This window comes from Lates calcarifer, linkage group LG17 (genome assembly GCF_001640805.2).
Source record: "Lates calcarifer isolate ASB-BC8 linkage group LG17, TLL_Latcal_v3, whole genome shotgun sequence".
In the NCBI taxonomy this organism is placed as follows: domain Eukaryota; kingdom Metazoa; phylum Chordata; class Actinopteri; family Centropomidae; genus Lates; species Lates calcarifer.
The window spans coordinates 831906-856861 of NC_066849.1; the positions used below are offsets into that span (position 1 = coordinate 831906).

General features: G+C 39.9%; 1 protein-coding gene across 16 annotated transcripts in view; it reads right to left on the reverse strand.

The window, feature by feature from the left end:
• Window positions 1-24956, reverse strand: part of ptprfa (protein tyrosine phosphatase receptor type Fa) — a 344522-nt gene that overhangs the window by 83361 nt on the left and 236205 nt on the right. For 11 of the 16 annotated variants that reach the window (XM_051077194.1, XM_051077198.1, XM_018696330.2 and 8 more), the window contains 6 exons: window positions 23559-23828; window positions 20150-20731; window positions 17337-17473; window positions 16805-16949; window positions 11727-12032; window positions 4516-4709 (listed from right to left, as the gene is read on the reverse strand). In XM_051077194.1, coding sequence (XP_050933151.1) covers window positions 4516-4709; window positions 11727-12032; window positions 16805-16949; window positions 17337-17473; window positions 20150-20731; window positions 23559-23828 — 1634 coding nt within the window. The remainder of the gene's footprint in view (window positions 1-4515; window positions 4710-11726; window positions 12033-16804; window positions 16950-17336; window positions 17474-20149; window positions 20732-23558; window positions 23829-24956) is intronic. The other 5 variants (XM_051077207.1, XM_051077206.1, XM_018696340.2 and 2 more) reach the window with 1 other exon arrangement.

Here is a 24956-nt window from a genome sequence, read left to right on the forward strand (position 1 = left end):
GAGGCTCCTTCAAGCATTCTTCAGCCATCCAAAAATATGCCACACTGAGATCTGAAAACCCATGAGCTTGCCAGCAGAAAAGCAATAGAGATAGAAGGAGTCAAGTCTAAAGCAAACAGCGGCGGTATCAGAAAGCCAAGACTGGGAATGAGTGGCCAATTAAAGCTTTGCTCCCTGCCTGTAAGCTCCCATAATTTGGCATGACTGAATTTATTTTGTCATCAAGGTCTTTTTGTGACAAAAAAGCAGTAATCTGTATTGACTGTTGGCAAGCCAAGACTCAGTGAAACAACTGAGGGATTTTCAGGCAGCTTCACTGGAGACAACACACAGCTCAGCACTCACAGCTCAGCTCAGCGACTTTCAAAAATACTGCTTTTTGGTCTTTGCTTCAGTGACATCATACTGAAGCTGAGGGAATGGTGACGGACTTCAGAAGCTCATCAGTGGAGCTGAAAGCTGGTGTCCATCACCCTGACTGGGACACTGGGCTATAAACATGGCTGGCCACAACAGGTTACAACTGGTTCTGTTGGCACTGGGATCTGAGCCTCCTTATGAAATAACTCATTAGCACAACAAAGACTGTATCCATTCATCACGAAGACTGCGTGATGTTAATACAAAAAGCATGTCACAAAGTATAACCAGAAAGTGTCCCATCAGAGCTGCACATCAGATGGTCGAATAGCTTGGGAAGCACAAAACAAAAAGTACTTAATTTTCCAGCTCAGTTAATGGATGGGTCAGAGTGAGGTATACCTCTGGAGTGTATGGTGTGTTGTTGTGTGTGCATTGCAGAGAACTTTGTCTGTGGAGTTACGTCACAGACTGTGTGTTGACTCCCATCAGCATCACTTACACCAGGAGAGAGGCTAAACTTATCACAGATGAGGCTTGAAGACAGGTCCTTAAAGAAAAGTCCCCTCGGCAGTGAAGTGTGTAAGGGGGTCTGTGTGTGTTAAGAGAGAGAAGTTGTAGATGGGCTGTGAGATGTGGGCCCCTTATCAGGCCTCCTGCCTTGCACAGATAAGACAGGAATGCTGCATATAAAGGAAACCAGCTGAAACGCTCCTCCTGGAGAACAAAACAAGCTGAGAGGAGAGGAGTTCGACCACCACCTCACTGTTAAATACTCTTCTACTTCTGCTTCAGTATGCTGACTCTTACTGTCGCTAACATTGTTGACACTGACATTGTTTTTTCTCCTTTAACCCTGTCTTCATCTTTGGTGCAAAGATTTAATTTCCTGTAGTACAAGCAGTCTGCTTTCTTGGATATCCTGTGATGAAATTTTGTAGATGTTGCTCCCATAAGCCATGCTGCTCATGCCTACTCATTAACTGGTCCCAATCTCATTTCTACATGAATCAAACAATCATCACTTACAAAACATCTGAGCTTCCCCTGAGTGAGAAAAACATGCTGTAACATGATAAAAGGTGTTCATACCAGGAAAAAGTTAGACCTTGAACTAAAGGTCCCATATCACAGACAGTGCGATCTCCATGTCTTTTCTGATTATAAAGCAGAGCTAGGAGCTATATAAATACTGGGAAGTACCAAACCCCTCAATCTATGGAGAAATGCATACAGATCATATTCAGAAACCGTATCTCTAAGCACTTCTGTAACTTTGTGATGTTACGACACAGTCACTGCCATGTCCCCAGCACAGCCAACCAAGACCCACCACCCAGTCTTTTTTGTTGTTGTTTCAACTTTATTATTTTTATATAATGTAACATATAATGTAGTGTAATTCATTATCCAGGCAATTCTGTATTATTAAGTGCCAAGTTGGATATATTGGAGCTTTTTGAAAAAAACTTTTTTCAGAAAGAAAAAAAAGAGAAAATTTTCCTAGTTGTAATATGACTTGGATGTTGATATGAATTCCCATTTAAAATGTGTCTTTCAACAACATCCTCATGTGAACTAACAGAAACACACTACATTCCTGGGTAATAAAACAATTAGATGGGGTTTTTCATGACCACCAGTTTTAATTATTTCAGCTTTCTTTCTGAGAAATCAGGGTTTGTTTGTCATGTCAGTGGACAGATTTAAACGCCACAATGCCCATGAGCCCCAGCTGTGATTTGTGAGCTCAGAACACTTTGTTATTGCAGTAGTAAACAAACACTGTGCCATGGTTGTTGAATTAATCAAAAACTGACAAAACAAAATAATAACAAGAATAATAATAATAAAGGTTTAAACAACAGATAGTGTTTTCAGTTTTCTAAACAACACCATAATCTTGAGCTTTCAGATTCTGAAATTCTGTGACTGGATATTTCTTGCCTAAGTACACCTCAGGAGTGGAAGTTAACTTCTGCATCAGTGTTTTTTTCTCAACATGCTACCATCAACTTTTTGTCAATTAACCAGAGTCGTTATATTTTGTACCAATGATTCAACTGCAAGCATCTCAGACTATTCCAATCTGTAGAGGTGTTCAAAGTGTGTTCAAAGACTGACATATCATTTTATATATGAAGAAACTACATGTAATGTTTACATCAGGAACTAGATCTTCCTGAAATAGCTTCTCTCACTTCACATCTAAACAAAACATTTAGTTTAGTTTAGTTTAATTTTGTGATGTTTTTCATTTTTGACAGTGTTACGGCTCAGAATGGTTCTTTTATCCCTGCAACACTGACATTCTCACGCTTTATATTCAATGGCCACTGGCATTTACAAGCCATTAGTTTCCTGTCATCCCTTGGCAATGAATCAACTGACGTTTAATACGTGTGCATGTTTTTGAAGTTGTTTAGTATGTGTGAGAGGATGCAGACTGAATATCTGAATGCACCTAATGTGTCACAATTTCCTTGTAATGCTGTACCCCACCCCATGCTAAGTGTTACCATAACAAAGATTTTAAACACTCAGTTACTGCTGAGTATTATTGCTGCTGTTAATCCTCACCATCATCAAGTTATTAACAGGATAAAGTCCTTTTTATTTGGTGAATGAAGTATATTTTTTTTAGTTGGTGGAAGGAATAAGACCCACAGACACAAATCTATGGTACTGGAGGTGAACTGTTCTCATAACATGTCAAATGCTTCACTATCTCAAACAAACACACACATGCACACACTTGCTCTTGCATTCCTAAGCAGGATTATCTAGGTTTTTATTTATTTATTTATTATTATTGTTCATATCTTCATATTTGTGGCTGTTTTCCACCTCTGTAGGCTGGAATAAAAATATAACTGCAACAAACATGAAATGCAATTATTTTGATGGTGTTGTATGTGCATTCTTATCATAAAAATGCCACAGCATTTGGATCTTATCACAAATGCATTTTCATCAGGATACAGCAGACCACACACAGTCATTTTAATCTGTTTCATCCCTTTTCTGTTTCAGGGAAAGACAAGAAATTATATGCACACATAAGGTTTGTGGGACACATGCTGTACAGGAAAGACATCTTTTGGAGGCATCTTAAAAACATTCTACTCTGGTTATTTTGATGGGTATTAACCCTTGTTTTATGGACATATAGTGATATTCATTTCAATATCTGATGCCCTACTTCTCCCTTACGTTCCCTAATGTTTTGTCCTTTGGGTTTTATTCTTTTTTTCCCTACATTTATCTCTTCTGGAGGCACAATAAAGTCACATTTATTGTTACATGTTATATCAATATAACCAAAAACAAAATTAGTCATGCCCTCTTAGATATTGGTGTTAAAAATAAAGGTGTAAATTTTGCTTAAAATCAACATCTGATTTCACTGAGACTTGATATTTTATGAGGGATAATGTTGCATGTTATGGAAAAGAACACATCATCACTGCATCAGTCACTGCTGCCTGTTAAAATGATGCATTCAGACACCGGTGTCTTTTACATTTATATAGCTCCTGCCTTATTCAGACATGACAATAGCAGAGACACAATGAGATGTATGCCACTGACTATGTGTGAGTGTGTGAGAGAGAAAAGAGTGAAAGTGGTGTGTTTGCTCTCTTCACACACTGCATCATTAATGGATTTTCAGGCTTATTTTGCTGTTGAAGCCCTAATTAATGACCATCCTGTGTGAGGGTTGCTCATCCCTGCTTCTAACAGAGAATCCACATTTTCTCATCACTTTCATCACTTAATGTTATTAGAGAGTGAATTTTGCAATTTTATAATGTCCAACAGTGCACAAGCACTGATTCACAAACTGTTAGCGGCTCTTGTTTAATTCATACTTGTTCACATGCTGTATGTAAGGAGTTCTGCTGGCTATTCATTATGCATCCACATAGCTGGCATGAATAAAAACTGAACATTTTTGATTGAGAAAAGTGATGGGATATGTGCCATCTTTCCATAATGAAAGTTATGAAATTACTGCATTTTGTCCCTGTTGTGTGATTATTTACCAGAAGTACCTGAAGTTGACATATGTCAAGTGAAAGTGTTTCCCAGTGACTCACTGATTTAGATGAACAAAAATCACGTGTCACTGGACTGAGCTCTGTGTGACAGTACCTGGGCTTCAGGGAGGGAAACGTCCACGATGACAGGCTGGCCGTGAGGCTCTCCATTCTCTAGCCTGGAGTAGACCAGCTGGTAGCCTCTGATCTGGCCATGTTGCTTCACAGATAGGGGAGGCTTCCAGGTCACCCTGAGGGCAGTGGAGTTGACAGCGTCCACCTCCACCTTCCTGGGAGGAGCACCAGGCACTGCAACACAACACAGCACACAACCTCCACTTAAAGTCTTCAGCTTTGGAAATGCTACTGAGCAAAGTTTTAACAGCTGATGTCCTAATTAATTAGTCTTTATTTGGTATCTGTCAATATTTATAGATGACGTATATCTATAATATTTATAGATGTCTGACAGTTGAATGTTCCTGTAATATTTAATCTGATGTCCAAGAGTAATTTGCTATAAAAACTGTGGAGGAGGAGGTCTCAGTGGCAGGAAGCTTGGACAGGATTTGAAGAGCCTCTCTTTATCTCCAGCATGAGCAAAATCACAGCAGTTTCAGTCCAAAAGCTGATATACCAGAATCATTATGCATTTCAATAAATAAACGAATAAATAAATAATAGACTAAGTTGTCTGAATATAGTTTCAGCTTATGTTTAAAATGCAAAAATGGAATGTTAGAAATATGAGCTGGGTTGGAGAAGTTTCAGTAGAAGGTGAAGCACAGAGAGGGTTCAAAGTGTAAACAGGGGATTAGTAGTGAGTTAAAGTGTTAGTAAGGACAGCAGCTTAAGTGTTAACACTGACATGAAGTTTCGGTTAAAGTGAATGCTCTGAAAGCAGTTGAAGTGTGAACAATGAACGAAGCTGAAGTTTCAGTTGAAAAGAACACTATCAGAATTTGAGGTGCCCTCTGACAAGTGATGAAGTGTAAAACTGTGTCTACACAGAGGGTAAAGCCTGAGCAGCAGCTCCACAGGAGGGTTTAAGGCAGAGCTCTGAGATGTAGACCAGCTGGTTTGGGTGAGCTCTAGGCCCAACACACAATCACTGTAGCTGTGTGTGTAAAACAGAGGAAAGTGTAAATTTAAAAAGAATATTTTTTAAATAATCAACTGTACAGTAATATTTTCTCCACACTTAGGAGTGGGTGGTGTTTAAAGATGTGAATAAATGCAAATGAAGCAGCAGCATGCTGAGGTTGTCCAGGTTGTGGATTTCTTTAATCTGAGTGAGGCAGAGGAAAGTGAATGCATTCAGATGCACATACTGGACAGTGAGAGAGATACAGAGGAGTCGATTAGCGGCCGCAGCAGAATTTGACAGCTGCTGCAGAGAATTCCACCGATACATGATCTGGCTTCATGCTGTCAGCCAGGAAGGCCTTACAAGTTTAAACCAACATGGACTATGTAAGCCTCACAGAGTCAACATAAGCATCACACATCTCTCATCTGCGACTATGTTAATGTTAGCTTTAGTGAAATCTTACAAACTACAGCATGAAAACTTGTGCAGACAATGTGACCATTACAAAATGGATGTCAGGCAGGGATACAGAGGACAGGACACAGAAATCGGTGCTAATCTACAGCCTTAGCTGAAATGTTAATGATCTCACATTGTTATGAACCTTAGATTTGAGTTATGGTTCAAATCCACAACTGAATCCAAGAGAGCTAGAAAACATCTGTCAACTCAGAGTGACTCAGAAGATGTGCTCATGGCAGCCTCTCATACAGACTACTCTGCTCTCTGAGATGAACACTTAAAAATGACTTATTTCAGTGTTTTGTTTATATTTTAACATGATATGGAATCTTCCCACCCTTGGGTTTTTTTTTAAAATTTATTTTGTAAAGATTTCTGTCCATTTTGAAACATGTAATAGCCTAAATCATATTTCAGAGAGCAAACTACAACAGTGTGTTAACAAGTAGGTCAGACACAGTTTCCCTATAATGAGAATAACATCCAATGCCAATATTCATTGCCAATATCAAATATTGTTCAGTTTTTTAAAATATTCATAACTAACATTCATAATCCTTTAACCTTAACCAAGTGTTAGTGTTTAACTGTACCTTAACCATAGTGTATTTGCTGTAATCAGAATCTTTTGCCAACCTTAACCATGCAACATCACGCAGATATGATAGAAAGCAAGAACTGTGAAGAATGTTGGTATTGGACATAAAAAACTGTGAATATAATTCAAGGTTTTGCAGAATCGTCCATTACTGATATTTTTGTGTGGTGACAGGTTTGCCCAAGATAATTGAAGTAGTAAAGAGTAAATGGGGTACCTCTGTAATGAGGTGAAAGTGTCTAAAGCAGCACTGAACATCAAGAAGTTATTAATATTTCTTTGTGACTACAAATTATTTCAATCCATGGCAGCAGTCTGACTTCAAAGATGTGCTTCTTCTGCTGTTGTCTGTCACATGCTACTTTTGTTCTTCTTCCACGCTATACAGACTGTGGCTTTGTACTTCGCTGTTAACACAGAAGTTTATTGACATTTTTCCTCTGAAGCTTGAAGTTTGATCGTGGAAGTTTGCTGATGCTATATGAGGTTAAACGATTCTAATTAGTCTAAAGTGCATAATGCTGACATCAAGTTACAGAGCTTTTCTTTGCCTGCCATGCTAGATGATACTTGAGCTGCTTTAACACTTTTCTCTCCATGTCTTAATCTCTTAATTCAGACTGTTTTAACCTTTAACATTTCCTTTCCTGTCCTTGTCTGTCTTGAATTCCATTAATATTTGCAGAGCCTCATCTCCTCATTTTTACTGAAGTCAAATTTGTATGCATTTACACATCCTCTGAAGCTGACCAAGCATTCTACAGGAATTTTCATAAGCTCATACTTGATATAAAGTAGAATGTGAGAGTTCTAAACCCTGCTCCCAGCATCCTCCCGGGGCTTCATGTGACAAGCTTTGATGTGTATAACCTCCAAAGATAGCTTACAACCTTCACATTACCTTGTAACTTCACCAGGTCTATAACTATCTCATCAGGTCTCTCAATTTAGCTTTTATCCAGCATATCTTCTCCTGACATGTTGGGTGTTCAAATTGTTTCAATATGATGTGTAATCCCACTGAGTTATAATGTCGACATTAAGCCTGTTAAATGTGTGAGCACATTTTTTTCTTTTTCTTATTTTTTTTTCTTTGTTCTTAAACATAGTGATTTCTTTAAGACCCGATGCATGAAGGGAAACTGAACTCACTCAACTGGCTTGCTGGCCAGGGCAACAGGGAAATGACTGAGCAGTATTTTGGAATGTCTCAGAAGAAACAGATCCAAATCACCCAGTTGCCAACTCTATGCACTAGTTCATGTTTTTTTGTTCCTCCTGTTTTTATATTTCCCATTTTGTTTTGTTGTCACTCACCCTTGTCCTCTTGTTGCATAGTCACTTCCTGCCCTTATTTGTTTTGTCTGTGATTACCTGTCCCATCCTAATGTGTTGCACCTGTGTCTCACTGTCTCCCCTCTACTAGGGCATTTAGTCTGTGTACTCCCTTACGCCTGTGCTAGTTCACTCTTTGTGATTCTTCCCCGTGGTTTTCCTAGTGTGCCTCCTGTGGCTCGCCCTGTGGTTAAACCTCCCCTGTCATCGGTGTCTGCAGTCTTTTCTTCCCCTGTCTGTCCAGACAATACTCCAGTGATTCAGAGAACTGTTGAGCCTTCCTGGTCCAGTGTGATCTCCATTTTGAGACAAGGCAGCTGCATTTCCCATCAAACGAGCCAAGGTAGGATACATCCTTACCCACCTGTTGGGGCAAGCTGAGGCTTGGGCCACGGCGGAGTAGGCATGCAACTCGCCCATCTGCCACTCCCTGGACCTGTTCACCGGTACGTTCTGCAGCATTTTTATCAGTCCTGAACCTAGATGGACCGACTAGTCCAGTGGGTTCTGCAACTTGGTGGCTGACAGTAGAACACCCCATCCTTTCTTGACACTTGATCCTCTCCAACCCTGTTTCCTCAGCTACAGCTCCTTCTCCTGTCCAGGAGGAGCCCATGTACTACGTGTACTACATGTACTACGTGACATGCTGCATCAGTTTGTGTACCTCAATGATATCCTAATTTTCTTCCCAGATGAGAAGACCCATTATCTACACATCCATCAAGTCCTCCAGTGGCTTCTTACCCACCAACTCTTCATCAAAGCTGAGAAATGCAAATTCCACACGTAGCCTTCCTGGGGTTTGTTGCCCCCGGATGGATCCAGCTAAGGTTAGTGCTGTCATTGACTGGCCCACACCCACTGATAGAAAGCAGCTTGTAAGGACTGTAAGAATCATGAATATATCTGCGCAACTAAAAGACTGAACTCAAGACAAACAAGATGGGCTCTGTTCTTCAACAGATTTCATTTTGTCCTTTCACCCTGGCTCGGCAACATAAAACCTGATGCTCTGTCCCACGAGTGTCATCCTGCCTCCTCCTGTCTGTCTCTTTCCACGTTCTGCTGCCTTCCTCTGTGGTGAGAGCAGTTATGTGTTGAATTGAGGTGCAGGTCAGACAGGAAGTGACTAATGTCCAGGTAGGACAGAGGGTCTGGTTTGTGTCCTGGGGTACCAGGGTACTGGTGCTGTGAGATGTAATGAGCGGTGTAAAAATGGAGGCAAAGAGGTCTGACAGAAGTCTGCTACAGAAAATTACCATACTATCAACACTAATAGAAGTGTTGGAAAAAATACTGAATAAAGAGAGGACTCAACTTCATTATAATTAATATAGTTAATATTGAAGTAAATAAATTAAATTAATTATGAGATAGCAGCCTTGAGAGCTGTGCTGTTAGCTACTACAGGTGCTAAGGAGCAAAATGAGAATGTGTAGTGCAGTAGTTTGGGCACTGATGTGAGATGGAGGGTGGGTTCATGGGCAGAAAAAGCTGCTACACTCTGTGTGGAGAACGGACAGATGCTGGAGAAATCCACTTAGCAATGAGAGCTCAAAGTCAAATGGGGTGCAGAGAGATGGAAAGAGATGAAAAGAAAGTAAGATTAAAATTCAGTGGGTGTGCACAAATAAAGTGTGAGAGAGGATGCAAGAAAGAGTGGAGATGGAGAGAAAAGGACAGCAGGTGGAGAGAGTTAGTGGTTTAGAGTGAGGAAGGAAACAGTGTTCCAAAGGCCATTTAGATTTGTCTCCTCTCCTCCGTGGTTTAACTCATAAAACAGCACTTTTGTGTGTGTGTATACACACACACACATATATATATATATATATATATATAGAGAGAGAGAGAGAGAAAGAGAGAGAGAGAGATAGAGAGAGAGAGAGACATATGTTTTGATTCAAGCAAGGGTAAGGTCATTGTTGAGTTTTGGTAAAACATAATGTGTAACATTAAATTAGGCAGCTGAAACTAGGTTTGCTAGTTTGTTAGTTTTTGAAAAAAATATAAAATATTTAGGTTTGGGTAAAACAGATTAAGGCTCAGCAATTTCATGCCACTATATGTAGAAGTGCTATAACAACATGTCTGTGTATACAAAGTCGGAGAGGATATGGTTAGCCTAGTTTGACTTAAAGCAGAGGAAACTTGTGCTATCTTGTTTGTTTAATCTGTACACAAAAAAATTTAAAGACCAGTTTTAGGTTTTAGTTGGTCCATTTTACAGGTTCCTGAAGTCTTATTGCCAGATTTGGTACCATTGTGTCTGTACAAAGACCAAAACCTGCACTCACCAACCGTATCTATGCTAACTTGTGCTATTGCCAGAGATGCGGCAGAGGTGAACAAATCTGAATGTCTCACACTGGGAAGAATGAGAATTTGCGTATTTTCAAAATGAAGTCTTTACTGCCTTGTCACTGGAGTTAGAGGAAATGATCATGACCATCTACCCACCACTGACCTCCACAATGCTTTGGGATGTGGAGGGAAAAACTATTCTGATTTGCCTTTATAATAAGAGAACTCTGGGATTTTGCTGCTTTTTAAAACATTTTCTTCTCATACTTACCATACAGGAAAAGAGAATTCAAAAAACATTAGAGCATGAGGCAAGGAAAATGATCCAGGTATTAAGAGGTAACTGGAAGGAAGGAGTTAGGAAGATGTCAAAGGCAGAGATGGAGCAATAAAAAGGACTGAGCTGGTCCAACAGTGAAGCTTTAACAAAGAGGACAGATTCCAGGCTATGCTGTTATACTTTCTAAGCCTCAATGACATTGTCCAGGAGTTATCTTTTGATACTTTGATTTTCTCTGGTGGCTCCAGATACAGCTAATTGTGCTTTCAGTGAAAAAGGTGAATGCTCTTGTAAGGATTTGGTGTAATGCTGTCCGACTTATACCTGTGAGCACTGGACTGTGCTGCATTCTGCTTCTGAGTTGTCTACAGCGACAGTAATAATGAATTTGTGCTACGAATGGCAGAGACTCCCATTGGACTGAATCATAGTGGCCATTTAGCCGGAACCTCAGACCCACTTTCTGACTGAGGACAGAGAAAGAGCATGTCATGTTGCCACTCAGGAAATTCTCCAGACACCTTAGCCCTGGCAGCCAGCAGCCCAGCAGGCTGAAGCCATGTCATCACACTGGGAAAAAGACAGGCAGTGAGAGGCAGGCAGGAGGTCTGTAGCAGCCAAAGTCTCACCAAATGAGCACAAGCTTGTGCTGTGACTTATAAAAGATAATATAGCAAGAAGTAAAACTGGATATTATAGTTTAGTATGGTTAGACTCATTGTTACATTTTGGCAAGTAAAACCATCATTTATAATCCCTATGTGGTTACACCAATCACCAGAATGCAGAGTTTCCTCAAAACTCATACAACTTGTGTATTACATCTATGCAACATATCCTCAGGATCAATATCTTGGAATGGCAATTTCTTGTAATTTTGTTGACTTGAAACAAATGGTTGGCAGCATGCATTATTGTCCATTATTGTACTGCAAGTACTCAGCAAAGTTAGATATTTTTAAATCCCACACTAAAATGTTTAGTGTCACAGTTCAGTGTTAAAACAGGTAAAGGTTTAGAAAAGGAAGAATAGGAAAAATTGATTTTAAACAAACTAAATTATTCAGTTAAGAACAGAACTCAGAACAATGTTAGTGATGAATTAAATCTTAATTCAAGCAAAAATCTCATGTCCCAAGTTGTGACTTGCACCTTTGCTATTGGACTATTGGACAGCAGGAGAAGAGCAGAGTGAGTGTTGGAGGGTTAGTATTTCAAGGGGGACTCAGGCTGCTCACCATGATACCATCAACATACCATCTTCCTTGGTTCTGATGCGGGCTGCAGGGCTTTCTGGGCCAGGCCCAACATCAGTGTGAGCCCTCACCCACACCATATACTCCGTCCACTTCTCTAGGTCCTCCAGCACGTAGCTGGTGACATCTGCACCAATTCCTGACACCTGGTGACGCTCCATGTCCTCCCCTGTGAGTGCTTGGTAGGCTAGGGAGTAGCGCACAATCTCCCCGTGGCGGCTGTCTGTGGGCGGTGCCACCCAACTCACCTTGATGCTGGTGGAGGTCAGGCTTAGCAAGTGTACCTCCTGAGGAGGGGCTGAAGGTGCTGATAGGAGGGGGAGGAGGGAGGGTAATGGTCAAACAGGGTGGATAATGGAGGACAGAACTGCTAACCCTCTGAACTGCTGAGCGACGATTTGATAGAAACAGGATAATATTCAAGGTGGATGAATATTAGGTCAAGGTGGATGGTTGCATGTGCAAAGCTTAGGACTTGGGCTTCACATCCTAAATCCCACAGGTTTGGGTGACAAGAACACTTTGTTGAGGTTAGTAAAAGGTTATGGCCTTGATTGAATGTTGAAAAACAATATTTTCAAGACCACAATATTTCACTAACCTTAAAGGATAATTGTACTTACTACACTATTCATTTAGTATTATTTTTGTAGCTCTGTAGTTTTATGCAATTTTTATAACCCTCAGTTTCTCCAGATTATTAAACCCATTTTATTTGGAGGTAAAACTGAAGTATTGGTTGTAATCCCTCACTGCAGAGAAAATCTGTACAGTTTAACCAGAGAAGGTGTTTAAAGACAGACTGCTCAGATTTGTTTTCTCTCCCAGTGGTTGAAAATTGTTAGTTTGGAACTGTTAGGATTTAATATGTAACAGCGTACTTCATTGAACAACAAATTGATAGCTGGTGTTTTCATCCTCTTCTGCAAATGATCGTCAAAGTCCAGAGGGCACAAAGGTAGACAAAGGTAAAAACAAGGGTGATACTGAACAATGTAGCTACAAGTCTGTGAAACAACAGTAATCTGACACAGACATATAACACAATGTTAAATTTCACCAACTGAAACATAAAACAAGCACATGACAGATGAATACATGTATGTATAATGATACACAAGAGCAACACAACAGGAAAACCAACAGCTGAGTTGAGTGTGGAGCAGGTGGAAGAGATTACAGCGGGCACTGGGTGACTTTTTGGGCAGAGTTGGAGTTTTGCTCACTTGCTGCAGAGGTACACTCAGACACTGCAGCACAGCCATAATTCCATCACACATACGAGACCCTATGGATATGTCAATACAATAGATCAAAGAGTCAGAGATTGATGGGAGATGCACTGAAGCTGACCAAAGGTGCAAATAGAAACAGGGTTATGCTGTCAAACACGGTATACCCCTGTACTTCAAGCTTCAAGCTTTTGTCCTTTATTCAGACAAAAATTTGAGGTTCTTGTTGCCATACATTCATCTCTGTCTATATCTGACTGGCGGCTGATTTTTGACCTAAGCCCCATCCAGACAGGATATTTTTCTTTAGGGGAGGTCAGGTGATTTTAACATAACTTGTGTTAGCAGGTTAGTAGTAGGAGTCATTTTGGTAACTTGATTCCCTTAAAAGTCTGTTGAATTAACTACTGTTTGCATGTGTAGACGTACAGACAACTATTATTATAACTTTGATACTAAAGAAACTTTAAAAATGAAATGACTCTCTTGCAATTCCTTCAAAAGTAGATTTGTGGACTTTTATGTGCAATGGACATCGGAGATGATTAAATTCACTCTGAATGATATCAAATCTTCTGAACCACTCTCTGCAGTCATATAGACCACAACTAAATTCTAAGGGCTCAAGTGAGTTGGTGGGGAGCAGAGTGTCTCTTAGAGCTTTGACTCCAATCTAAATCCTCTCAGAACATATAGGTTTTCTATGATTCACCATGGAATATTAAATAATATAACAAACATATTTAATTATATAATCTGACAAGACCCAGATATAATGCTATAAATAAACAGAACCACAAAGACAGAGATGGACAGATAGATGGAAAAATGGCCTGAGGTGAAAGTGGTGGTCAGGGTCTTTAAACCTGTCAGCAAAATTCCTGACAGGATGGGTTTGGCTGCCAGAGGAGCGATGAAAGAGTAGAAATCAAAGTGTTTAGTTGAAACTCTTTTGTTTGCAGTGTGACTGCTGGCTCAGTGATTCCACTCCTGACAGGTAAAACAAGTAGCTGAATGAGGGCTTAGATTCCTTCTGGGAGTTGTCATAAATATTACAGTCCATATCTCACAGTATGCTGGAGAGACGGCGATCCAATGCTAGATATGCAGTCAAGATCTGAATTAAAGGTGTTCAATAGTATTAGTGTCAGTAGGGGAAGACTGATCAAACAACAGAATTCAAAGTCCTACACATCAGGACATTTGAAGGAAAATGACAGTCATGATAAAAGTTGTCTCCCTGCGTGTCTGTTTGTGTTAGCTTGGTCTTACATCATAATATGCTATATGTATCGACTCAGAGCCTTTATTAGACTATTTGTCAAAATGTGCAGTGGCCAGTGCCTGGTAATAAATTACCAGCTACTGGCAGCAGAAAACCGAACATATCTATACATATCAAGCAATACTAGTGTTCCTATGAATCATGGCTTGGGTGAAACAATGGATTTTATGCCTGACAGAATGATATTTTCTTTTGTTGTTGTCTTGGTGCTTGAACTTTGTAATTGAGCTGCATGTTCAGCAGGATCAAGCATGACTGGCACATGAGGGAAAAAAGTCTCAGAATAATTAATGCTACACTGGTAATTACATTTTGTGAGACTGAAACTTGAGATTTGCAATTACACAGTTCTGTGAGCCACACAGCCCATCTGCTGGTAGTATTACTGTGTTAAAATAATTTGAGCTCACACAAATGGCTGGGTCAGAATAGAAGGTTCTGCTCCTTCACTCAGTTGAGTCATGTTACACACTCTGGATAAAGAAATCCTACATGACATCAGGAGTCCCCTCTCTTTGAAATATAGGTATGTATGAAATGTAAGTCTGTAGTAATCTCTGGGATGGGCTGCAACCATTGATGGAACTATTTGTAGTCATTTATGACAGTGGAGATAGTAACTGTAAACTTTACACTGGGTTACACAGGGCAAGTTCCCTAAAATAATTCCCTACAATAATCGTCAATGTTATGATCACAGTTATCTCAATCAAAATGATTCCAAAACAGAGAACTCCCGGTAAAATTAATTAACGTTACTGTTATACAAATGTTGACCTTTATGTAAATGTTTGTTACATTATGATGCGGTTGTAGTCAGCAGTGAATTTAACTACAGTTATTATTAGCCTATGTAAACATTATAACTCTGCTAACATTAATTTGACCACAGCAAATAGCAGCCTGTTCAAATCAGTTAGAATTTATTTTATTTGACAGAAAATCCATCTTCTCATCTGATGTAGCCTATTGTAAGATGAAGTATAAAGTTGCTATTTCTATTCATTTTCCTTTTGCATGATTTATAGTTACCTAAAGATTGTTAGATTGTTTTTCACTAAAAATGATGTTCACTAAAAAAGATGTGTCCTATCTGTGATGCAGTAAAAATGTTTGTTTCTCACCAAAATGTAATGTCAAAGGATTTCGGTGTGTTTGGAGACATTTTAAGAGTTTAAATTTTAATCATTATTATGATAATATCATTATTTTGGCCAGAATAATGATGACATGAATTCATATCGGCCCATGCCTAGGTGAAACTGAGCTGCTCTGGATGTGTACATCACGTGCTGTAGTTCTTCCTGGTTGGGAGGCAGGGACTTAACACCTGTCATTACTTTCGTGGCAGCAGAGAGGAGACTGAACCAGGAATGTTCTAGACCCCCCATTGGACAGACAAACACAGATGAATGTGTCATGGATAGATGGCTGAAAAGAGTATAGGGCAGAATATCCCATCTAGATGATAAGTTACGTATCTCCTCACCATCTGTATCAAAGAGATAGGGAGTCAGGTGTCTGTCTCCCTACTCATGCTTTTACTGAGGTAAGATCCAACAACCAATCAAATGACAAATGACAACCTCTGACCGTGATAGTGGCATTCTATAATTCTGTGTTTTTTAGAGCTTGCTTATTTATTGGTCATTATAGTATATTCATGAATGTATCATCTCCACAGTGCTAACCTGCTGCTATTAAATCCATCTCCTATAAGCTAAATCAGCTAATATCCACCATTACATGTACTGTATGCACTTCAGTGATGAGCAGTTATTATAAAAATTGTGTTTGTATCACACTTTATGAATTCAGCAGATCCTCATTAAACAACACATTGTGTTCATTAAAGTGGGACTGAAGTCAACACCTCGAGCTGAGTTAGAAATGAAAACATGCTTACACAGTGTTACAGGCTGACTAAAAAGACTGAGACTGAGAGACTGTACCTTCCTACTCAGAGGCTGGAGCCATACCATTTCACTCAACATTTCACTCTCTACACAGTGTTCATGTGTGTTCTCAAGGCTTCTGTGATATGTTTAGACACAGCATCTCAAATTTTGTCTTGTGAAAAAAGAAATTAATCAAACAAATACATGTGCATGAATATTTTTCCACAAAATTTATATTCCTGGCAGTGGTGAAATTATCTGAGATTAAACACCATTGTTCTAAAATAAATAAATAAATATAGGTTAAAAAATGAGAGATTACAAACCTCAATACACAGTCGGTGATTATCTCCTCATATAATGACTGTAAAATACATACACAAACTTGTGATAATATAATACACTGCAGTGCAGCTGCACTGCTGGCAGGTGAGGGAGCAGAGGAGAGGGGCAGGTCAAACACTCATGCATGCACTTGATCAGCCTTCTGAAACTGATTTCCTTCATGGTGTCCATGTAGTGCTGATGATGCAGGATGACATCACTAACACTGTCCAATGTAAGACTTACCTGTCACTTGTGACTTCATGTTTACTCCTCTTGAAGTTACATTAAACATGGATTGGACCAAAACTAAATGACATTAGAAGGATGTAGTACTTACTGGACTGGGCGGTCCTAGCCTCGATAGGCTGAGTAAAGACTCCTAAACCCATGTCAGATCGAGCTGCCAGGGAAAACATGTAGACTGTGTCTGGCTTTAGACCATCTACTGCATAGGAGCCTGCTGGGTCGAAGGTGACATGATGCTGCAGAGAGATGGAAACCATCAGACCATGACGGTATTTATTCACATGTATGAATACACACACAAATGATCATTTATACAGAATATATCAACTATGGGATACACAATTACAATCTGGGCTTTCATCAAAAATTCAGTTCAAAGCCAACAGAATAAATCAAGTTAATTTTTTCTCTGGGATACACACACACACCACACACACACACACACACACACACACACACACACACACACACATATATATATATATATACAAAATATACTAAAGTATATACTCATTACAGTATACCAAATTAAGATGTATTAACACAAAAAATAAATATACACTTAACATTCAGAATTACAATCAATCCCATAAAACTATCACAGTGGGGGAGCTGGCGTTTACCTTGTCTGTGGGATTGTTGGCTTCCCAGTAGAGCAGCTCAAAGCCAATGATGGGTTCCTGAACAGGCCAAAGCCATGACAGCATGATGCGTGAATCCAGCTCAGCCTCAGCCTCAAAACCAGACGGCTGAGCTGGAACTGGAGGCAGAAACAAAGAGATGAAGATATTTAGAGAGGGAGAGAGAACCAGACAGTGAAGAATGTATTCAGGGTTGGAAATACAAAGCGTCTGGAGGAGAAGTGGAGTGTGGACATGGAGATGCTGCATATTAGGTGAAATACTGCAGTCAATACTCATCAATATTCAGAACAGCAACCAAGCTGAGGAAGTATAAAGGATGTCATCAACTTAAAAACCTCTAGGGTGATGTCAGTAAACTAAGAATCAGATTTACTAACAGGTGTCCCATACTCACGACTGCCAGGAATTTACTGAGGTGTGTTACACTAACAATGCCTGCCACAGCTTCCCCAAACAACATTATTTCAGGCAGACTGTGATGTCATCTACTGTTTTCTGGCTGGCAGGTTGTTTGAAACGTGTAAGTTTAATACTTGCTACCATCTTCAGTTACTGAGCAGAAATCCAATTATGATAGTAGGTTGACCTGACTAAAGATCAGATATATTCAAGACATGTAAAACATCACTGTAATATGGTTAAGTTTTTTTTTAGTTAGTTAGCTAGTTCTGTCATAAATAACTGCAACTTGCACAAAAAACAGACAAAGATAGTGGCTGCATTTAGAAGCATTTATCAGCTAAAGAAATTTTGAGAAGTGTTGCTGAGCTTCCACCTGGGCAGATGTCTTATTGGCCAGATTAAACTTGTATAAATTTATGAATTTGAGGAGATTAATTCAGAAATGTGTTGCTGTACTAAAACACAGCTCAGAGCTGGCTGCTAATAGATGCTACCTTCCATCTGATTGGACCAGCCACAACACCACACAACAACTATTCAATCAAGGGTACTTACTAAGTAATATGTGCACACATTTTTAATTTGAGGGTATAAATTAATATTGCATGCTAACAAATTGTCAGTCCTGAGAGGTGACAGTTAAGTGAAGTGAAAGGTTTGATAATTATCAGTGCTCATTTACATGTCGAGCAGGTAATAATATGACAAATGTTGGGTTGAAATTATTTCACAGCATCCAAGTATCCAAAAAAGTCATACATTTTAAATGCATGATTTAATCACAGTGATGTGCTCAGTAACACAACATGTAGAACCAGCCTATCCACCTCAGACTGATAGAACTTAGCAGACTTTGTTATATGCATGTAAGTCACAATGATTTATGTTAGCCTGGAAGGATTCTGAACCCTATTCCACAAATAAAAGAAATGGGTCGACTGACTCTGGGTGGCTTTATCTTCTATTGCAGCTCTTGTGTGATGTCATGTTTCTTCCAGCCAAGCACAGTAAGCTGAGAGCACTGAAAACCAGGCTCTCAGTGAATGAAATACTATTATTATTCCTCTTCGTGCAGTCAGCCACTTTGTCCTTGAGGATAAAGTGTGTGAGACCTTCATATTACACACACACTCCTGCACACACACACACAGTATATTTTCCTGACTATCATTGCACAATAAATTACCCATCATGTTCATCTCAGCTGGTGAACATTTGACAGTATAATGTTTCACAATACAGCTCTGTTCTTCTTCAAAATAAAGTGATGTATGATGTGTCACAAAGTGTGACTAAATGTATCCCCAACAGTTCTGCTGCTACCAATCAGTTCTTGCAGATGTACATATTTAACATTAGTACATGTGTAGCTTAATTAAAAAAATAATAATAACATACTGCTGGTTACCAGTCATGACAGCAGGGCTGGTATCGTTTTCACCTTGTGAGTGTGTGTGTGTGTGTGTGTGTGTGTGTGTCATCATGGCAAAATGTGGTCCTGGAGACACCTACTGTAACAGGAACTATTACAGAGGCAGTCTGGAGAAATGTCACAACTGTGCAAAATACAGTCACATAACTTTAAAGTTGTGTAGTTGAGATCAAAAAGGTGTGGTCAGACCCATGAGTACTGAGTGCTCATGTAATAATGTAGTAAAAAGTACTGCACATTCATAACTAAGTACATTTACAAACCAGTCTCATTTTCTATACTTTGTTATAGTGTACTGTACTTGCAGTTAGTATACCAAACAGTATAGCATAAATACATCTACCAGGGGATTTTAGTGAAACTGTTACTTAATGTCCTGTAACTGTCAAGAGGAAGCAGAATGAATGAACAGTTCCAGATCAGCTGATGGATTTGATAGCTAACTCTGGATCTCAGTCTTGGTCTGGTTGTTTGGGCCGCACCAGGGTTCAGTGGACAACTTTCTCAACAACCCAAAGAAACTGTTCTAACTGGGCAAACAGTTTGTTTTAACCAGACAAACAGGTTAGGTGTGAAAACACGCTTACAGTCATCAGCTGGACACAAACATGATTCCAAATTAATGTTAATGTTGCCCTGTGCCAGTTGGATATGTAATTGAGCAATTGCAGCTGTCACTTGGGTGAGAAGTGGGGTAGAAGTCTGGACAGATCGCCACTCTATGACAAAGCTGATATATAGAGGCAAACAGCCATTCACACCTGCAGGCAATTTAGAGTCACCAATTACTAATTTTATTTTTTTTTATTTAGACATGAATGATCTGAATAATTTTTCATAACTCGTGTTGCCACAATCCAGAACAAACCTGACCCAGTAGCGCACTGCTTCAAATGCAATGTGACTGTAACACCCTCAGAAATTGGCTTTGCAAAGACATGTCAGCCGTGATTCTCACCTCCCTGCTGGGTCTTGATCTGCAGAACATCAGAGGGAGGCCCGTCTCCCACAGAGGTGAAGGCCAGCACTCTCAGGCTATAAGTGATATCTGTGGTCAGGCCTGAGATGGTGGTGAGCTGGCTGTCATCTGTGTTGTGTTTCTGCCAAGCGCTGAGCGGAGCATCGTGCAAGGAGCTGTAGTAGATCCTGTAGCCTCGGATTTGGCCGTTGGGCTCCTCTGGAGGTTCCCACTGGACCAACATGGTGCTGGAACTCAACATGCGTGCCTGGACATGAAGAGGAGGCGATGAGGGTGCTTGCTCACTGGTACGGGTGTCCACAATACCACTGGGGGGGCCCCGGCCAACGTTGTTGACAGCCATGACACGAAACTCATATTCAGAAAAGGGGCTAAGGCCGCCGATGCTGTATCGGGTGGTGGCTACGCCATCTACTTCCTGGAAGCCATTGTCAGACAGTTTGGCACGGTACTGGATCACATAATAAGACACTGGTTCCGGGTTGCCAGAGTCCCAGGTCAGGGTGACACTGGTTGCTGTGGTTTCTGTCACAATGAGGGAAGTGGGTGGCTTGGGCAGTGCTGTTAGAGAGCAGAGACAGACAAGACAGTCAGAGAAACAAGTCTTCCTACAGTCCTCACTATTCATCTCTCTGACAGAAAGATCTGGCACGAAGAACACCTGCTGAGCACGGCCAGTCCAACAGCTAATTATCATTCAGAAGCCTGTCTCTGTCCTTTCCTCATCTGCACAGGGGCAGTAGGCTGAACAGTATATTATGTTGTCAAGCATACAAGTGCATGTCTCCCACCGGATAAATCCATCTGTAGTATACTCAGCCTGAGCTGGAGATTAGTAAACCTTTACATGTGCGCATATTTAAATCAGCCACACAGCAGAGCCCACTGTGCTGAATGTTTAAAAGACCATTTTCCATATCATAGAACGTTTACTAGGTGTCATGGGGAAAAAAGAATCAAATAAATTTCTGCTCTTGAATTACATAACTTGTACTAATTAATTGACAGAACATAACATTAACTGATTGCTGACATATGTTTAAAGGCTGTCACAGGTCACACAATGTTGTTTGACTGACAAACAAGTAAAATCTGAATCTACTGTATGTATATCCATGCATCTTAGCCTGTTTATTTGGACTCGATGGGTGATGGACAACTGCCACTGTTTATTTTTCACTATACTGGACTACAGAGTGTAATGAATTGATAGTAGCCAAAGCTGGTGAGTAATTCTGAAACAATAGCATCCAATGAAAAATCAACTGTATTAGAACAATGGTATTAAAAAGAATGCATAAACCTAATGATATGGGTTATTAACAAGGAATTCATTCAGTATCTGCAAAACACAGCTTCTAGTTTCCTGCTAACCTTCCCCTCCCTACATGGCTGCAGTAGACACAACCTGGAACATTCTTCTGCTACAGTAATGTGAGTGTTAACATTAATACGATTCAAAATGAACAGTAACAGTTCAGTGTAATCAGAATGTGATTTTATCTTGATTTTGGTGATTTTTCCCAATTAACATTGTGTTTGTGTAACCCTTAAAATATAGAACTTGAACAACATTGCTGAATGCTATATTTCTATAATTTGAGCTCAAATTCAATAATTTGGTAACAATAATTGGTTTATTTTCTCCACATTTATTATCATTTTATTTAAAAAAGAGTAGAAGTGAATGTGCATTTTAAAACAAGGTCAAAAAGCTATTTTCTTCATTCAGTCGATTCACACAGTATATACTACACTGTGGACAGAGTCTGTCAATCAATTCAATCAGTTCACTTTCTTATAAACCTGCAGTCTGTGGCAAACATGGTGGTAGAGATAAAAGAGGAGAAAAAATGCTTTGCACAGTTGGAACTCATTTCAGAAAGTAATGTTTCATTGTTATGTTGTGGTCTTGATGTGGATGAACACGCAGCCAATTCATTCACCTTCAACTGGCTGTTTTACTCCACATAGTATATTGGAGAGAGATGGGTCATACTGTATCATGCATTGTGTGAGGATTCCTCTGCACCTTGAATGTAATGTGAATTTAGCTCAGATTATGAAAAGGTTGTGGTCTGGGCCTATGTGGATGTGCTGAGGTAAGGAGCAGAGCAGTGGGGTGTGCAGAGATGCTCTCAGGCTGCCATTTGGGATGAGCTGCAGCAGCCAGAGGCTTTTAGTTCCAACCCTCTGCTGCTCCAGTCTTGACATCTGCTTTATTATCATGCAGTGTATCCAGTGTTTCTTCTTCAAGTGAACTTCTTCATGTCTGACTGAATGAAGCTAGAATGTGAGGTAGAGCTCTCTGAAAAAGAAATGATGCACACTGATGATTTTAAAGTGCACTGATGCCTGATACCAAGAACTTCTAAATGTTTATCTGCTGATGATGTATTAACCTGAGTGTTTCATTTCATACCACTGTCTGGAGTATAATGTGAAATTAAATAATTCTATATAGGAAACATTGCTGTCTTCTTCCTCATTGACTATACTGATTTCACAAATGACATTTTTCCTCTTCCAGTCTTCTACAGAATACATGTATATACTGGTTATTTTAAAGTGTGGAATGTTGTAGAGAGGAAATCAGGATGGAGGGTTGCATGTACACAGCTCAGGATAAACTTTATGTCTGTGTATCCTGTAGTTGAGGGACCTGTTGTGTGTCTCACATATTGTTCAGTTTAGGATTCTACGACAACTGCGCATGGTTCAGGAAAGATTGTGGTTTTGCTAAATACCCATTTCCACAGTGCTCTTTCCATCGATATAGAGACAGAGTCATGTCATACTCACACACGTCGTACACAAAATACCTGTTTACAAATCATATATCATTCAGTCATACCTAATCCATAATGTCCTGTAGCAATACGTTAATCTTTATTTAGGACAACTTTGTACACGAGTGAAGATAACTAATAATGAAATTGTAAACTTGAGTTCATGGGATTACTGACAACCTACAGCTGATCCCACTTTTTTATTTTAAAAATCATTTTAAATATTTTCATTTGAAAAACTCTGAAACAACATTGTGATTACCCTGGATGAACAATACATTTCACTATCACCAAATGGAAACATAGGAAGCTGTTGACAAAATGGATTATCCCGGCAACTCTTTTAAAGGACAGGAGCAAGCTCACAAGCCCTGGGCTGAAAACAAAACAGTAGAATGGTTTCTTCTGACTGGTGTGTTTTTAAAGCGAGAACAGGTGACATTTGCAGACCTTGTTCCAGTGTGAACATGTTAGCAAGTTAAATGAATGAAAACCTTGAGAAATGAGAGGATGTTTGAGGTATTTATCTGCACATACTCTCCCTAGGGTCAAGAATGAACTTGTCTGCATCACCAGGCATAAAAAATATTCTTTCTCACCTTTTACAATGATCTGGGCTGTGGTCTCGATCATTCCCAGGGAGGATATGGCCACGCAGGTATAGTTGGCAGACTGGCGGATGTTGGTGAGCTCCAGGACGTTGCGTCCAATAGGCATCTCCTCCTCTCGGGTCAGCTCCAGCTCACCGGTCATCCACTTGACATAAGGCATGGGGGCGCCGACTGCCACGCAGGTCAGGTTGACACTACCGCCGGGCATCACCTCATGATTGGTGGGGGGGATGGAGAAACGGGGAGGCACACGACGAACTGCAGGGGTAAAGAGAGGGCGGGTGAGAGGAGAAGGGGTTGGGGTTGAGGGTGGGTGTCAGTTGGCCACTGAGCTGACTCCATGTATGACTGGCCTGGCTTGTACTGTGCAGCAGTTTGTGTGAACTGGTCAGGATGAATGAGCCTGTTTCATTGTCCCATCATGCTTTAAAGTGTTTTTTTTTCTACTTTGAACTCAGTTTAATTCTTTATAGGCAGGTTTATTTCTCCTGATACCTAAAAACACTTTATTAGAGCTGGTTTCAGTCGAGAATTCTAGTCCTTTGTCTCACATGTTATATAAGAGTTTTACTGTCACCAAGTCTCAGTCTTGTTATAGCCTTTTAGTTTTCTTAAATTGATTTATGAGACCTTCAAGTGAGCCACTGATTTTATTTATAATTTTATAATTGTTATATTTAAACTATATAATCCATTATCAGTGAACATCATGTCTAATTTTCATTTGTCATTAAGTCACTCTGTGCAGTGGAGACCTTTCAAGTCAGTCTGCTTTAACAGTTGCATTAACTGGCAAAGATAATGAAACTCTGATTACAGTAGAGAAACATTCATTTCCATGGTTAACCTAAAATAAACAGGTCTTAAAGGAGTAGTGTGAAAAATTTAATGGCATCTAGCAGTGAGAATGCAACTGATCATTACCAGTCCCCTCACCCCTCCCTTTCCAAGCATGTCAGTGAGTTCATGGTGGTCATCAGGGCACAAAATCTATCAACTACTACAGTGACTAGTCTGTCAAGTGAAGAGGTTTTGTTTGTTCATTTATATAGCTAAATCAGCCACCCACCCCATGCAGGTGTAGCCCCTCCACACACCTGGGGGAGGAGCAGGGGAGACTGGCTGACAACTTGTTACATTAAGCACAAGAAAAGCTCCAACAAGTGTTATTATGTGTCTTTGCTGTAAATATCTACAGCAGGAGTTTATGGTTCAGCTTTGTTTTTCCCTCCACAGCACATAGATAAATATATGGACTGTATATATGCATGATCAGGGTGTACTGTGCTTTAAATATATTACCCACAGTAACTCTATTTACATTCTATCATTCACTGTGACAGTAGTGATGACACTGAGGTTTGGGGTGGAGATTTTTTGTTGTTG